This window comes from Pelecanus crispus, chromosome 1 (genome assembly GCF_030463565.1).
Source record: "Pelecanus crispus isolate bPelCri1 chromosome 1, bPelCri1.pri, whole genome shotgun sequence".
NCBI lineage: Eukaryota > Metazoa > Chordata > Aves > Pelecaniformes > Pelecanidae > Pelecanus > Pelecanus crispus.
The window spans coordinates 125349896-125364866 of record NC_134643.1 but is presented as its reverse complement, the minus strand read 5'-3'; the positions used below and the strand labels follow the sequence as shown (position 1 = coordinate 125364866).

At 36.3% G+C, this 14971-nt stretch overlaps 1 protein-coding gene across 2 annotated transcripts in view; it reads left to right on the top strand.

Annotated features, from left to right (window-relative positions):
- Positions 1–14971, top strand: part of BRWD1 (bromodomain and WD repeat domain containing 1) — a 65457-nt gene that overhangs the window by 43487 nt on the left and 6999 nt on the right. For both annotated transcript variants that reach the window (XM_075728048.1, XM_075728049.1), the window contains 11 exons: positions 748–903; positions 1185–1305; positions 2923–3048; positions 3720–3795; positions 5038–5082; positions 5704–5850; positions 7001–7153; positions 7432–7601; positions 9249–9484; positions 10650–10841; positions 11336–12316. In XM_075728048.1, coding sequence (XP_075584163.1) covers positions 748–903; positions 1185–1305; positions 2923–3048; positions 3720–3795; positions 5038–5082; positions 5704–5850; positions 7001–7153; positions 7432–7601; positions 9249–9484; positions 10650–10841; positions 11336–12316 — 2403 coding nt within the window. The remainder of the gene's footprint in view (positions 1–747; positions 904–1184; positions 1306–2922; positions 3049–3719; positions 3796–5037; positions 5083–5703; positions 5851–7000; positions 7154–7431; positions 7602–9248; positions 9485–10649; positions 10842–11335; positions 12317–14971) is intronic.

Here is a 14971-nt window from a genome sequence, read left to right as displayed (position 1 = left end):
GTCTGATCAGGAACCTTCAGATGCTTGTTCCTTTTCAAGTGCTCAAATGAAATGAGGAACTTAGCTTTTCAAAAACAATGAAAGTGCAGAAACTGCAGATGTACTAAAAACAATCTGTGGAGTTGAGGGGGAAAGATATCTGGGGACAATACGTTATCTACTCAATCATTCTGCATTGGCCAGATTGCGTTAGTCTTTGGAAGCGTGACTCTTTCCACAGAACCATACGTCACAGCTTTGTATTTCTGCTAGTTCTTACTGCTTTGAAACAATTAATCTGCCATGTTCAAAACAAATATTTTTAAAAATGTCCAAAAGGTCGTAGTTGTTAATGCCAGGAAGGATGTCACAAAGTATATTGCCTATCTTGCACATGTTTAAAGGTTGGGGGGCACAAATTGACTTATTCATCTAAGTTATGATCCTGTGAAGTTTAGGGCGTGCATTTAAAACAAAAGTATATGAACAACTCTTCTGAGTTTAAGTCCTCTTAAGTCTAGTGCTCAGATGAAGAGAGGAAAGAGTCTTCTGGAAGTTCAGAACTGCAGGAAAGGCAAATAAAGGACATCTTTGCTGTTGTATATGTTTTGTATACTTTTTTCCCCCATAGTCTTAGCATCAAACTCCACTTTAAGGCAGAAATTTTTTTGTCAGTTACAAGCATATGAGCATTTAATAAGCCTGAGTACTTAACAATTTATCTTGTTTTGTGTTCTCACTTCTTTCCTATTTGCTATCACTCTTCAGTTGATCAGCCTGAAGAACTAGGAGCTAGTGTTTCTGTGACTTTTGAAGAGGTGGAGAAGCTACTATACAAACCCCAAGAAGGGGAGTGGGGGATGAGATCTCGTGATGAAGCATGTGAACGGATTATCAATGGTATTGATCAGCTTCTGACTCTTGGTGAGCATGTAATCTAAACTTTAGGTAGTTTTCTCCTAACATTACATTTATAAACAGGTCCCTGGAATATCCATGGCATCCTTTAAAAATTCGCTATGATGAATTACTGTAAATGTTCATACATTTTTATATGCAGTCCTTTCTGTTTGCCTGTACTGGGTCTCTTATAGTTTTATACATAATTGGTGTTATCAAGAATAATTATACATAGCAATTGAACATGTGGCTCAATTGTATAGAAGCCCTGAAATAGTTTAATTAATCTTGCTGTTTCTTAACAGACATTTCAGCAGCTTTTGCTGGTCCAGTTGACCTGTGTACGTATCCCAAATACTGTACCGTGATTGCTTATCCAACAGACCTGAACACTATTCGGACAAGACTGGCTAACCGATTTTACAGGTTAGTACTAGCAGTAGAAACAAGGGAGAATGTGGCCTTGAGTTTGTCCGTTGTGAGAAGATCTAAGCTTTTTTTGGTAAGAAGAGCAATTTACTCTTCTGATAAATATTCTGAAAACCAATAGTCCAGTACCTGAATTCAGTGTTACTAGTGTTTTATAGCATGGCTCTGATGCTTGATAACTGCAACGTTATATTCATTTTTATTAACTTAGTTCATAAAGAAATTTATTTCAGCCTATGTTGGTACTGTTTTCAGAGTTACTGTAAACACTGACATTCTTTCTTTGAGAGATTTGATATTTGAAATTAGTAAATATTTAAAAAAAATGTGTTACTTCAGTGCTGAAGACTTAATTCAGATTTTGGAGTGCTGTACTTCAGTTACCTTGAACTTGGAAGTAGGTGTAGCTCTTAAGCGCTTACTACCTTCAGAAATGGGCTTAAACACAGAGGTGAAATACTAAATATTGCCACCAGTGTTTTAAATGATGAAAACTCTCTACCATGAGAAAGAGGGAAGAAACTGAAGTGTAGTGATGATAAAATTCTGCTTTGCTCGATGTGCTGGGTATCCATAGCTCTAAAAGAAATTTAAGCGTGTTCTTCATCTGGACTTGCATTCAGCGTGTCTCTAACTACAGTGAAGAGACGTTAATAGTTGTTTTCTTCCTATATAAGACTGAAATAATGTCTTGGGAAATAGTTTGAAATTCTGGGGGTGAAGAGCTGCGAACATGGGGCAACTCTGCTTCACAGTTACAAGGAATTGGAAAAAAGAATGATAAAAATGAAATTACATAGTTGCGCTAGCTCATTTCTATCAAGTTACGATTTTAATTTGTAGCAGTTTCTACAAATCGGTCATCTTAGAGGGCACTGCTTTGACTGGTCAGTTGGCCTCAAAGCAAGGTATTTAAGGGAAGACAGAAAAGAACATAATAGCTGAGGTGTCTTTTAAAAATGTAATTAGACTAAGCTTCTTGTCACTCTTTTAATTGTGTTTATTAGTTAGGAATTACTAAGATACTACACAACTTGTGTTGCATTTGACAGGGCTTTGTGACAAGCAACTTCTGATGTTTCCAGAATAGATGTTGTAATTTACAGTGGTGGTTAAAGAGTGCTTTTTTTTCCCCTCCTTTTTGAATAAGGTCAAATGTAAGCTTTTTAAAAAATGCATGCGTTTTTAAAGAATCCAGGGAATCTGCAACCCTCAGTATTGTTTGAGTGATATTTTATAATTTAGTGGTAGCAAATGCTAGTGCTTACTTGACTAGTGGTATTAACTAAATTTTAAGAATGAAACTAAAGCATGCTAGAATTTCACAAACTTTCTGAAGATGAATTATCAATAGTGAGTTGGAAAATGAGTGAGCAAAGATGTGCTTTGTCGTTTTGCTTCCTCGAGTGAGTGTGTGTCTCTGTGTGTGTGTATACATATATGTACAAACACTTCAGTTTTCCATGTGAGTGAAAAGTTTACTGGTCTAATGAGTCTTAAAACAAAGGACATCTGTCTTAATGTATAGTGGACAGAACATGACCAAGATACAGTTTTTGCAGTTTTTAAGTTTTTCAGCTCAGTATTAAAGGTGCAATGTTTTGTAATTTTAAGGAGAATCTCTGCATTGGTTTGGGAAGTGAGATATATTGAAAGCAACGCTAGGACCTTCAATGAACCTGGGAGTGCTATTGCTAGAGCTGCAAAAAAGATCACTACCCAGCTCTTAAAGTTTATCAAGTAAGTGGCATTTTAATCGAAACAGTGCTTGAATACTCGTGCTCTTAAATGGTGGGAGAGTATAAGCACCTTAATATCCCTTTGTTGTGAATCCTGCTTCTTTGGATTTCTTACTATTTTTCAATACACTGCAGGACAGTTGTATAATTCTTTTTGAGTATTATCTTAACCGAGGAAATACTGGAATGTTCAGCATAGAGACATTTTAACTTTTTCCCTTAGTAGCATTCACTGGTATTTATAGTATCAAAATGTCACTTGACGTGAAAGTAGCTCAACCTATAAAGTAAGTTCTGTGCTGTCTAGCACATGTGTACAAGTTCCTGTTGCAGGTTGTCTGACTTAGTTCAGTTGAGAGGTTTATTTTTGAAAGAAGTCAGTGTAGGCAGTCTTCCTGCATGTACATCTGGTGTGAAGGCCCCTTTCAAATTTCTAATGCTAATTTCACCTTCCTCCCCTCACTCCTTCTGAAATGCACAGCATAACAGTTTTTCAGACATAACATTACTCTGTTAATATTATAATCCTCTTGTGATTTTTTTTTTATATTGCATTTGATTCTTAGTTACTGCCTTCCAGTTCGTGTTGCTTTTGGTTGTGGCTGGGTTTAATCTAGGAAATGATAGCTATGTTTTTGCTATTCCAGTAACAGAAATTTAATTGCATTACAGTGATCAGGACTGTACAAACATTTTTGAACTATGTAGCACAACAGATGATGAACAAGATGGTCTTGATGCTGATCTGGTAAGCTGCTTTTTCTGATAATTCCAATAATGTATGGTGGTAAGAAAATAACCACTGGCCTTCAAATATTTTTGGTAAAATTGCTCAATTATTTTTATAGAGATGTTTGTGTGTATTTATACATTTACATAGCTAATATAAACATGATATCTATTAGGAATGTGGGGAATGATATGAGGAGATAATTTATTAAAATAATTTTGAGTTGTCAATATTTGTTAAGTAGTACAACAAATATGCATTTTGTACTATGACTGTGTGCCATCAACTAGAACAATTCTTCCATGTTTCGTGAGTGGCACTGTATTTCTAAAGCATATTAAAGTGCAGTAATGTAATATAAATATTTCCAGAGTACCTGAATAGCTATCTTTCATTGCATTTTTAATTACATGCATCTGGTTATCTCTAAGGTCAAAATCGTCATTCATATAGTCATAAATGCTAAAAGCTGACAAGTTGTATAACTGTTGCAGTGATGCTTTGGCTCTCATTTTCTGTGTATACGATGACATGAATCATGCATCAGATTTGCATGCCTCACTAGGAGTTCAAAGTGCATTTATCTTAAATCTGAGAGGTAAACATGCAGTGAATGCTATCTACAGTGCTGTATGTTTATTAATAGTGTACCCAAAACTGCCCAAACTGATGTCTTTTTCACATTTTGATTTGTAATTTGCCATTTACTAACACGACTTCATAAAGTTGCAAAGTAGCTGCTCTCCCTTGCAGGTTAATATGTAGGGAAGAAATTACATTGAGTCATTTCAGTTCTTTATCTTGCTACTTCAGCATTGCCTTAGTACTCCCACATTGTAAGGTTTTTCTTACTACCAAAAGTAACTTAATCACAAGATGTCTTTTCCTAAACTCAGGACAAGCAAAAATCACAAAGTTTTATGACATGTATTATCAGTGAATTGAATTACTGCTAGTCTTTAGTCATTGAGGTTCAAAGCTGATGGGTAGCTTCTCATTGCAATTTCTGGTGGTGGTTTTTCCTTTGTATTAAGGACGAGAGTTGGAGTCGGGAATCTTCAGTGGCAGTATCTAGGATCTTGCTTTCCAAGTATCTCAAATGCTGTGGTGTATTTTTTATATGCTCATCTTCTGTCTTCCTGAGAGAAATTGGAATGAAAATCTCTTTTTGCCGCAGTATCAAATCTAATGACACTTTGAGCACCGATTACCTGTTTTTTCATACATAATTTTTAAGATGATTGATTTTATTTTGTGCAGGATGATGAAAAATGTCTTCCGAGAACATCATATAGAAGAAGAAAAGTGAGTTGGCTAATCTTTACCATATATACCCAAATCAGGTCTGGCAGGAAAGACTGGTTAATGGACTGTATTGAAATTCTGTGGGTGTGATGCTTGGTTTTATAACAATCATAGAATAGAATTTTTCCAGTGGTATTAAGGAAGTAAAAGCTTTGCTTAAATAGGTCTTCGCTTTTTCAGTGCCTCTATGCTTGTTCTATATAGTTGTCTAGGAAAATCTGACTGATGAGTTAGATACCAGTGCTGTTCAGTGTTAACAGTTTTCAGTTATCTGTATGATACTGAAATAAAAGGGTTGTTCAGCTGAGATGCTGGAAAAAAATATTTTGAGTGATGGATATTATTCAAATCTTTTGAGAATAATTTGGTATCAGAAGGTATATTTTTGTGTGCTTTAGTTATTTTTAGTTAGTGTTAAAAAAAATTGGAAGCTAGTAAAAGAAAATTATATAAGTTGTCAGATTAGGAAAAAATCTGCTGGTAGTATAGTGCCCTTTTTGTTATAAACCAGTATGATTGGAAGTGCATTTTTCTGCTACAGAAGTAATTCCAGACAGATGATCAGGTTTAGTTTTTCTTGCTATATTTCAGTGATGCTTCTTTCTAACTTCTTTTCCCAAGGGACGGGGCTTTAAAAAAGGAAAAAGTGTGAAAACTGGCTATGATGAAAACTGTTGGAAGAAGCAGTGTATGGAACTGGTGAACTTAATTTTCCAGTGTGAAGATTCTGAACCTTTCAGGCAGCCAGTTGATTTGGATCAATATCCTGTAAGTTGTTCTTATTAACCTTGTAAGAGATAAATATTACTTGTTTTTTTTTCCTCTTAGCATTTGGTACCATAATAAGATCTCCACACTGCTCTTGGAGCTATTTGTTCTCTTTATGGCTTTAGTCCCAAACCATTGAAAGAAATTTGCTTTGCTCTCTATTTAGAACTGTGAACTATATGCTCTAGTACATGAAGATAATGTTCATCAAAATACTGACACAGAACACAAAACGGGTATAGAGCAGTAGTGGTGTCCACAAATATCCTGATACCTTAAATATGGTTTGAAAGCACTCACAGTCTTTTTTTGCTTGCTTTCCTACTGTGCCTTATAGGGAAATAATTTTAGATAAATCTGTATGTTCTTAATTAAAACTAGTTTCTTGAGGGACAATCTACAAAACCTGTTTACTGAGCCTGAGCTATGAACTTGATTTGTTGCTTCTCTTAGCTGTTCATGGTATTCTTGCTAACTGTTCACTTTCTTTTTGTCTAAAAACCCAACAAACTTTCAAGGAAAAAACTTCTTAACAAGCATGCAACTGTTCTGCTGTGGACTTCACATCTTGAGTTTGGGTCTCACTTCAGGTTTTAAAAACATCTTGAGGTTCTCTCAAACTCATTAACAGGAGAGAAAGAAGGAGGGGTTTTGATTCTGGGTTTGTTGTTTGGTGTGGTGTGTTTTTTTTTTTTAAACAGATCAGTTTGTTTCTCACGGTAAAGTGCTTAAGGGAAAGGATTACATGACAATTTACGGCAGTCTCATTTCTCATTTTGATTAGCAATAAAAACGTTGACTTGCATGTTATTGCTACTGGGTATTTTTTATTGAGGAAACTCAGTAGAATTGAAACTGGAAATCTGCATGTGCAAGCGTGTGATGTTGTATCAACTCATGATCCTTCAGAAATTCTGAAGACGACCTTGAAAATGAGCAGGGTTTGTATAGGATAATGTAGTGGAGACTTTAAATCAAGTAGTCTCAGCAAAAGCATTGCTGTCTGCCGTGGTAGGTGCTTCTGTTTTCAGCTGACGGTTAAGATAATCTGTGGTCATCTTAGCTACCCTTAAATTATAGAACTAAAATTCAGAAGTGTTGTTTTTCCTTTATACCTTCTTGAGTCTTTTTTTCCCTATGTTTTATATAGGATTACAGACATATTATTGACACTCCAATGGACTTCGGTACAGTGAAAGAAACTCTGGAAGCTGGAAATTATGACACTCCAATGGAACTGTGCAAAGATATAAGACTAATATTCAGTAATGCAAAATCTTATACTCCAAACAAAAAGTCAAAGGTAGCTGTTACTATTGGGGGTTTTATGCTTGTCTTAATGAAATGAGGTATTGTTTTGGAATTAGTTTGTTTAGCAGTACTTTTGATGAACTGCTGGTTGGATAGATAGTGAGGAGAAGTATGACAAAAATATTTAATATGTTAATTTCTGGTTTGTCTAGTGTTATGTAGGATTGTGTGCTGTACTTTTTCTATTTCTTTTCTGTACAGTTTTTATTTTAGAAATGTTATTCTTGGATGAAAGGTTCTATTTTTAATACAAGCCACTTCCTTATCTAGATTTATAGTATGACCTTGAGATTGTCAGCACTATTTGAAGAGAAAATAAGAAGAATTGTTTCAGATTTCAAAAATGGTCAGAAACAGAATGAAAAACTACGAAGAAACCAGAGGTATACAAGAAGAATTCATAATCAAAGCTCAGTGCAGCAACCTACCAAAATGCTCAGGTAACTAAATTGTCAAGATGTAGAGATATATCACAGCTGACTAATATTCATATTGACTGTCATATTCAGTCTAGGAAGAAGAGAACAATTTGTTTATTAAATGATTAGCTAACTCCCATGAGACTTTTTATAATTACTTCTCTTGCAGTAGGAAAGACACGCAAAAAAAAGCAGGTTTTTTGTAGTATAAAACTGGCTGTGAAACAGTGAAGGGACTGAAGAGTAGAAAAGGTTGGGGTTTTTGCTTTTGCTTTTTTAAATATTTCAGTCAGGTGGAAATAATGAGGAACGAAACAAAGATTTACTTGCTGTATATATATTACAAAGATTTACAAAGCTGCATATATTACATGTTTTATTACATACAAAAGAAAGTCCTATGGAATTTATAGAAATCTTCACTTACTGTAGCATTCTGTTGGTAGCTAGATATGTCTTTTCTCTTTAGAAGGAAAACAAGCTTTTGACAGAACTGCTGGTTGACATGATTAACTCATGTATTCTTAATTTGCATATGGGATGAAGTGAGCCAAAATACAGAAGCTAAACATGGTACATCATTGAAACTGAGCTTATACCTTTCTGCTGCTGTTCATCCGTTCTTCTCTGGCAGTGAAAAGGATAGGAATAAGAGTTTTAAGGGGGGACGGGGAGGAATCTAAGAACACAATTCTTTGCCATGTTTGGCTTTCTGCTCTTAAAATTTAGTGGATTTACTTCTACATTTTCAAATTCTTTTATGCATACATGTTGGATTATGCTACAGGCATACCTGGAAATGAGCTTTAAGCTTTACTGGGAGTATTCCTTGGGTTCTCATTTATTCCCAGAGAAATAAAGAAACACACATCAAGATAGGCAGAAATTTTCCTTTGAAACGACACTTCTGCTCGTATCTGACGAATTGTATGTGACTTGTTTACAAGTCATTGGCGCTGAGCGGGACTGAGGTTTGGGACTATTTGGGAGAGTGTTTGGATAGCAAAAAGAGCATATACATCTTGTGCACCTAGATGAATATGTGAAAACCTGTGACTGTAAGGAAGCAACTGACTAAATAGTAGTTCTAAATGTGAAAATAAGTGACTTATCAGGACTGTGTGTAGCACTCCCGCGCATATAGTAAGGAAGAATCGAATCAGTGAGTTTCTCTATGAACACGCATTTTATTTTAGACAGTAAACTTTCTCTAAAGATACACCTTCTTTGTGTCTTGGGAACTCAGTCAATAAACTGGAATGATGTTAGTATGCATAGCACTTAGTTTGAGGCTTGTGTGCAATTAACAAGAGACTGGGAATTCAACAGAATTTCCTGGTAAACAATGAGAGGACATTGCTGTCTAGAGGGCATTCAGTATTAACTACTTTGTTTCTCAGACCAGAGAAAGAATGTCTCCTCTTGTATAACTTCACTAGGAGTATAGACTATTATTTTAATGAAAGTATCTAATGCTTATCCTTGTCAAAATTAAAATTGTCCTACACCATGTTAGCTCACAAATCTACATGTCCTTCCATAAATCTAAAATTGTATGGCATACAGTTAGTTAAACCTTCGGGGAGAAGTATTGTTAAAATAAGTAATTGCCACTATTTCTCACAGTTTTACAACCTGTGTTGCTTTTACTTCTTTCCCTTTCACTAGAAATTTGAAGCAGAAACCATTAAAGTCTCAGGCAAAAATTGAATCTGAGCAGGAAGATTCTTTTACTCAACCTACCTCAAGCAGAGCCGCCTGTGTTGCAAGCCATAAACCGAACGCTAGCAATTATGACCATAGTTCCTCTGGTGAATCCTCTGATTCTGCATGCCTGGCATCCTTTGAAAGGAATGGAAAAGCTAGGTCCACAACACTAACAAATTGTTCTGCATTATCATCAGGTCAGAAATGGAATCTGTTTCAGATGAGGATTTTCATCTTGGTCTTATCTCAGTTGTCCACTAATGTTTCCTTTCCTTTATAATTGCCATAATTTGCAGTTGCATTCTAAACTGTTAAACAAGGTTTGCATTTTTAATGTGAACTTATTTTAGACAATTGTGATTTCTATGCAGTTTGGGTTTTGTGTAATACAGAATTTTGTGTATTTTAATGAATTTTGGACACTTACTACGTTATTGAATGTTATAAAAAGATCTGTGTACTAAACATAGAAATTTCTGCTTTAAAATCCCATAGAATGCAGTAAGTTTAAGTAAACTTTTATTAATGAAAAAGCTCGCACCCAAGCAGAAATCTATCAGTAGGATAGTTTGCTGCTTAGAGGCAGAGCTGTCTTGGTTGTATATCCATTTTGCAGTCAAGTGGATGGTATTTGTTTTTGCAGCTTTTATATGGGGATTCAAAACAAAGCTGAATTGAGTAAGATTGATGATAAGAAAAAGTCGACCTGCTAACTACATGGTTACTTGGTGCTCTTAAGTCTTACCAAGTAGAATGATAGAATTTCTTCATTTCGAGCAGCTGTTCTAGGGAAGTGGTTGTAGTGCATGGATGTCTCTTATTTGAGAGGAAGATATAGTACCATTTATCAAATACACTACATAAAATACAGGTTATACACCCATATATGTTACATAAAAATTGTCATCCAAAATTAGCAAATGACAGAGGTTCCCCAAGACATAAAAACCTTCCTGTCTTTTCCTTCTTCCTCTGTACCTCACCTTGACAAAAATTCAGCTTCTTTCAAAGAATAAGAACTCAAGTCCTGGTGAGAGAGATCTGTCAGAATATGTTTTGTGTTGGTTTTTAACATGCTTTTCTCTTAATTCTGTTATTTGGAAACAGCTGTGTTATTTTACTTGAAACTTAAATACAAGCTAAAGAAGCTTCCTATCACTGCACACTGTATAAATATGGAGTGGTATATTTTGTAGAGCTATCAATTTCATGCATGTAAGAGATTAAGGCGTGATAGTGTATTGTAAGATAATATCATGAGGAAATTTTGAAGACTTCCTGGATCAGCAAAATGTAGCTCTTAACTGGAAGCTAACAGTATGTTTAGAATTCTAATTTACAATTATTATCTTTTTTTAACAGAAAGTGAAATAGAAGGTTCTTTGGTTTCTTCATCTACTTCTCCTTCATCTTCGTCCTCTACAAGTAGCTCAGAAGACAGCAAAGAAAGCCCTGTGGCTCTTGTGTCACCTCCACTACACAATGGTGTATGTAGAAGAAAGAACAGCAATCGTAGAATAACTAGAAATCGAGCTGCTCAGAGAAAACAAATAGGTGAGATTTGAGTAGTTTTCTTGTGAATGGCAAATAACACAAGTGTGTGTGTGTGTATATCTATAACCAAATGTAATTAGTATTTTTTTACCTTGTTGTATATGTAAGATACTAACTTCTTGTTTGGTGGTAGTTCTGAAGCTCTCAAAATACTACACTCAACTTTTTAAAAGGGGCTTTTTTTTTTTTCAGTACTTAGGGGAGGAGGGCAGAAACCAAGAGCCTAGTGAGAGGGAATGTCTTGCAAAGTTTTATATTAATGAAAGTAGAAGCAATAATTCGTTAAAAAGTTCTAATTTTCACAAAACTAAAATGAATCCAAAATTTATGACATAGCTAAATAATTTCTCTTGTCAGACAACAAAAGTACCTAACTGTTACTAGGAGTATATTTCATTTGTCATGTCTGTGGGTTGAACCTGTTCCAGATTTGACAAGACTTAAGATGCTGCTATTTTTATATTTAAGATATTAATCTCTCCTTTCCTTTACAGGAACACTTCTTCAGGAGAATGGGAATACAAAAAAAACTGTCAGAAAAAAGTTATATGTAAGTGACTCTGAAAATACTTCAGTGGTGACATCTGAGTCACTCAGTAATAGTACTGGTAGACATAGAAAAACTCCACGCAGAAGTGCTGCTGTGGCTGCTAATAAGTTAAGGCTAATGAGTGATGTGGAGGAAGAAGTTTCAAGCTCAGAAAGTATTGGCATTGGATGCAAGAATAGAAAACTGCCTCACCGAAATGCCTCAGCTGCAGCCAGGCGAATGTTACTGGAGGGGTCCGAGGATGATGTAGGCTTGAAGTCTGAAAGTGAAAAAGAAATAGAAGAGCAGCTTACCAAGAGGAGAACTTTTTCTCAACCTGGTTCATGTGCTGCACGAAGAAAATTCGTTAGTGAATCTGAAAATGGAACTTCGGATTCTGAGACGGACACACCGATGAAGCAGAGAAACTGGCAAAGCAATGGTCATAAACAGTTACGTGGGACAGTCCATTCTGTATCTCCCAGAATGAAAAGTCCCACCCTAGACTTTTCAGAGGAGGACTCCAAAAGCCATAACTCAGAGGATGAGAGCAGTCAAAAAGTTTCTGACCAGTCAACATCTGCACATAATAAGCCTGCAGTGAGCAACTCCGAGGATGAAGTGGATTCTGAATCAGACAGATGGAATGGCAGAAAAGCAACTGGTCTGCAGCTTGCTCCTCCTTTAAAAAAAGCAAAAGTCTTGAGTGATTTAGAGGACACTGCAGAGTCTGAAACAGAAGACAGAGAGGATGGGAGAAGTTTTGTCTTGGAGAGCTTGGTGCCAACTAGAATTGCAGGGAGTTCAAAATCTGGAGCTGGTGCCAGCTTCAACCACTCTTCTGATACAGAGTCTGAGACAGATTCCAATAACAGTAATTATTGTGAAACTTCTTCAAAAACAAAAAAGAGGAAGAGAAAAGGAAAAACAAAAATCGTTAGAAAAGGTAACATTTTTAAAGTTAATGCATATAACTCTTGATACTGACTAGATGAAGGAGACAACATAAGATTAGTGACTGGATAATGACTGGGAGGATTTGGACTATACAAAGTGTAATAGTGTTCCTTGTTGTTCTGAAATAGCTATAAATGGAGGAAGGAGAACTGATAACAGTGTCTAGAAGTCTAGACAGGTTTGGAACTGGGAGGTTACCAAACACTATTGAGAAAAAACTATTACAATTTGGTGTAGCTCTGTGGTATTTAGAATTCAGACCGAATGCTGGCTGTTCTTGTGCAATTCGGGTGATGCATTTCTCTATGAAAAACTTGTCATTAAATTATTATTGTTCTTTCCATATTTAACTTGCACTTGCTTATCTATGTAGCAATATGTAGTAACTGATACTAAAATACTTGTTTTGAAGTAATACTGCTGCGCGTGCCTGTTGTGACAGTTAAATTTGAGAAACGCTGGCTTTCAGGTTGTTGGCACAAAACTAAGCAATATTGTAAAGGATGCTGTGAATGAGTTCTATGGTACACAGCTCAAGGTAGCAGAAAATCTCAAAAGGAGCAGTACATTCTCTTTCTTTGGCCTGCTTCTTGTTTTGAGAATTTCAGTGGCAAAAAAAAACTCTGGTTTGTAGTCCTGTTACCTTGAGTTTGTGGATAAAGTAATAGTTCTTAGTTTAGATTATCTTAATTTTCTGTTGAAATTTTCTGTGCTAAAGCAGACTTAAAACCATTATTTTCAGTTGAAGTAACTTTATAGTCTTTCAAAATTAATTTGATGGAAAGGTGTTTTTATTATTCTTAATTCCATGGTGTACATTGGAACCTGTAACTTGTTTTGTATTTTGGATTTTATTCTGTCAGTGACCTGTAGTGTCCTTAAGACAGAGAGGCACTTTGATGCTGTATTGGTAGTGTTCTGAGGCATGTCTGGCTCTTCCCGGGTTTAACATACAGGGGTTTGGGTGATTTAGGGGGGGAGGTTGTGTGTGGGGGGGTGCTGTTGCTGATACAGTGGTGACCCTCCTATTCCTTGCTTGTTTCAGTTTCATAGGTGTCTAAGCAATGTTGTATCGAATTGAAGCATCATGTCACTGCTCTAACTACATTATCATACTGATAAGACATTACATGAGAAGATCTCTGTAAAGCAGTTAGCAACAGCCAACTCAAGGGCAGAAATTCCAGATAGTTGCAGAAGCAAGATTTACCGTCCCGCTTGTTTCAAAAAGTTTAGTTCTTTGCTTTTTGTTTTTTCTATAATTTTGTCTGTCACTCAAATGCTTACTGTGTGCTGGCTGACATGTTATGATTTGGAGATTCATTCCTGTTTTTTTTTTAAAGCTTATCAGGGTGATGCTACGATTTATTAAAACAGGTTCTGTACATTATGTGTCTCCATATTGTTAGGGGGATTGGTCCTGACTTAGAATTTGAAAACTGTTCAGAGGTTGGTGTTTGGTCAAATCCTTCCAAACCTGTCATTGAATCACAGAGACCAGATTATGAACCTCTAAAAACTCCTTAGGAATTTTAACTGGGATTGGGGTTTTTGGTTTAGGGTTTTTTTTCTCCCCACCCCCCAAAAAAAAAAAATATTTGTGAAAGAACTTAGGTGCTCTTAAAAGACTTGACTTGAGAGAATACCCGTAAGTGGCAATAGATGCAGTTGGATCATTACCTTTTTCTATATCTTTCTTCAAGTGCAAGTTGTCAGAATGCTTTACAGTGAGTAAAGCAAATTTTTCAGGGTTTGAGAGCACTCATGACTTGCAGTTATCCTAAAAAGGAAAATTAATCTGTTCAATGTACAGGATTGTATGGTGTGAACGGTTGCACACACTTTTACATAGCATGCTTGGTTGCCAACGGGGGCTAAACCACGACACTTCATTATATAGCTTTTGTTTTATTATTATGGTGCAGAGACTAATCTCTCTCAGCGGTCTTCCTGTCGCAGGTCTTGATTTAGAATCCTACTGACTATGCCCCTTTGTTGCGGATGAGCGGAATGCACCTCACTCAAAAGCGACAAGCGGCAGTATGTTTCATTGAAGTAAAATAATAATTTGACAGAGTTCAGTACCTTCAATGGAATTTAACAAAGTTTGACAGTGGTTTACTAAGGTTCAGTAAGTTTGATGGCAAGGTTCACCTTAGTAATTACTGCATGGAAGAAACATAACTAAGGAAAATTGAGTTTGTGAAACTTAAAAGTTTAACAGCTATTAGTCGCTTACTGAGGATCTGTTGCAGCAAGGGATCTCTCAGCGTTGAGGAGTAAGGGATCTCTCCGCCCTGGGCAAGGAAGGATCTCTGAATCTCAGATGAGGAATTTCAAACCTTGAGAGGCGTCCCTGCTCAAGAGGAGTCACCTGGCAGCAGTCAAGCTGCAGTTCAGTGGGAGCTCAAATTGGGCTCGTCCAGTGATCTGCCGCTGGTAAAAGGTCTCTCTGCCTTGAGGAGCAACCTTGAGAGGTGTCCCAGCTCAAGGGGATATCACCACCATGCAGCCACACTGCCTAGCAGGGAGAGCTCAAATGCAGCTCACTTAGGCTGTCTGTATTTATGAGATAAAGTGATTGGCTCGTAGTGAAATCACACACGATGGAAAGGTAGGCATGAGACTCCTTGTACTCACAACT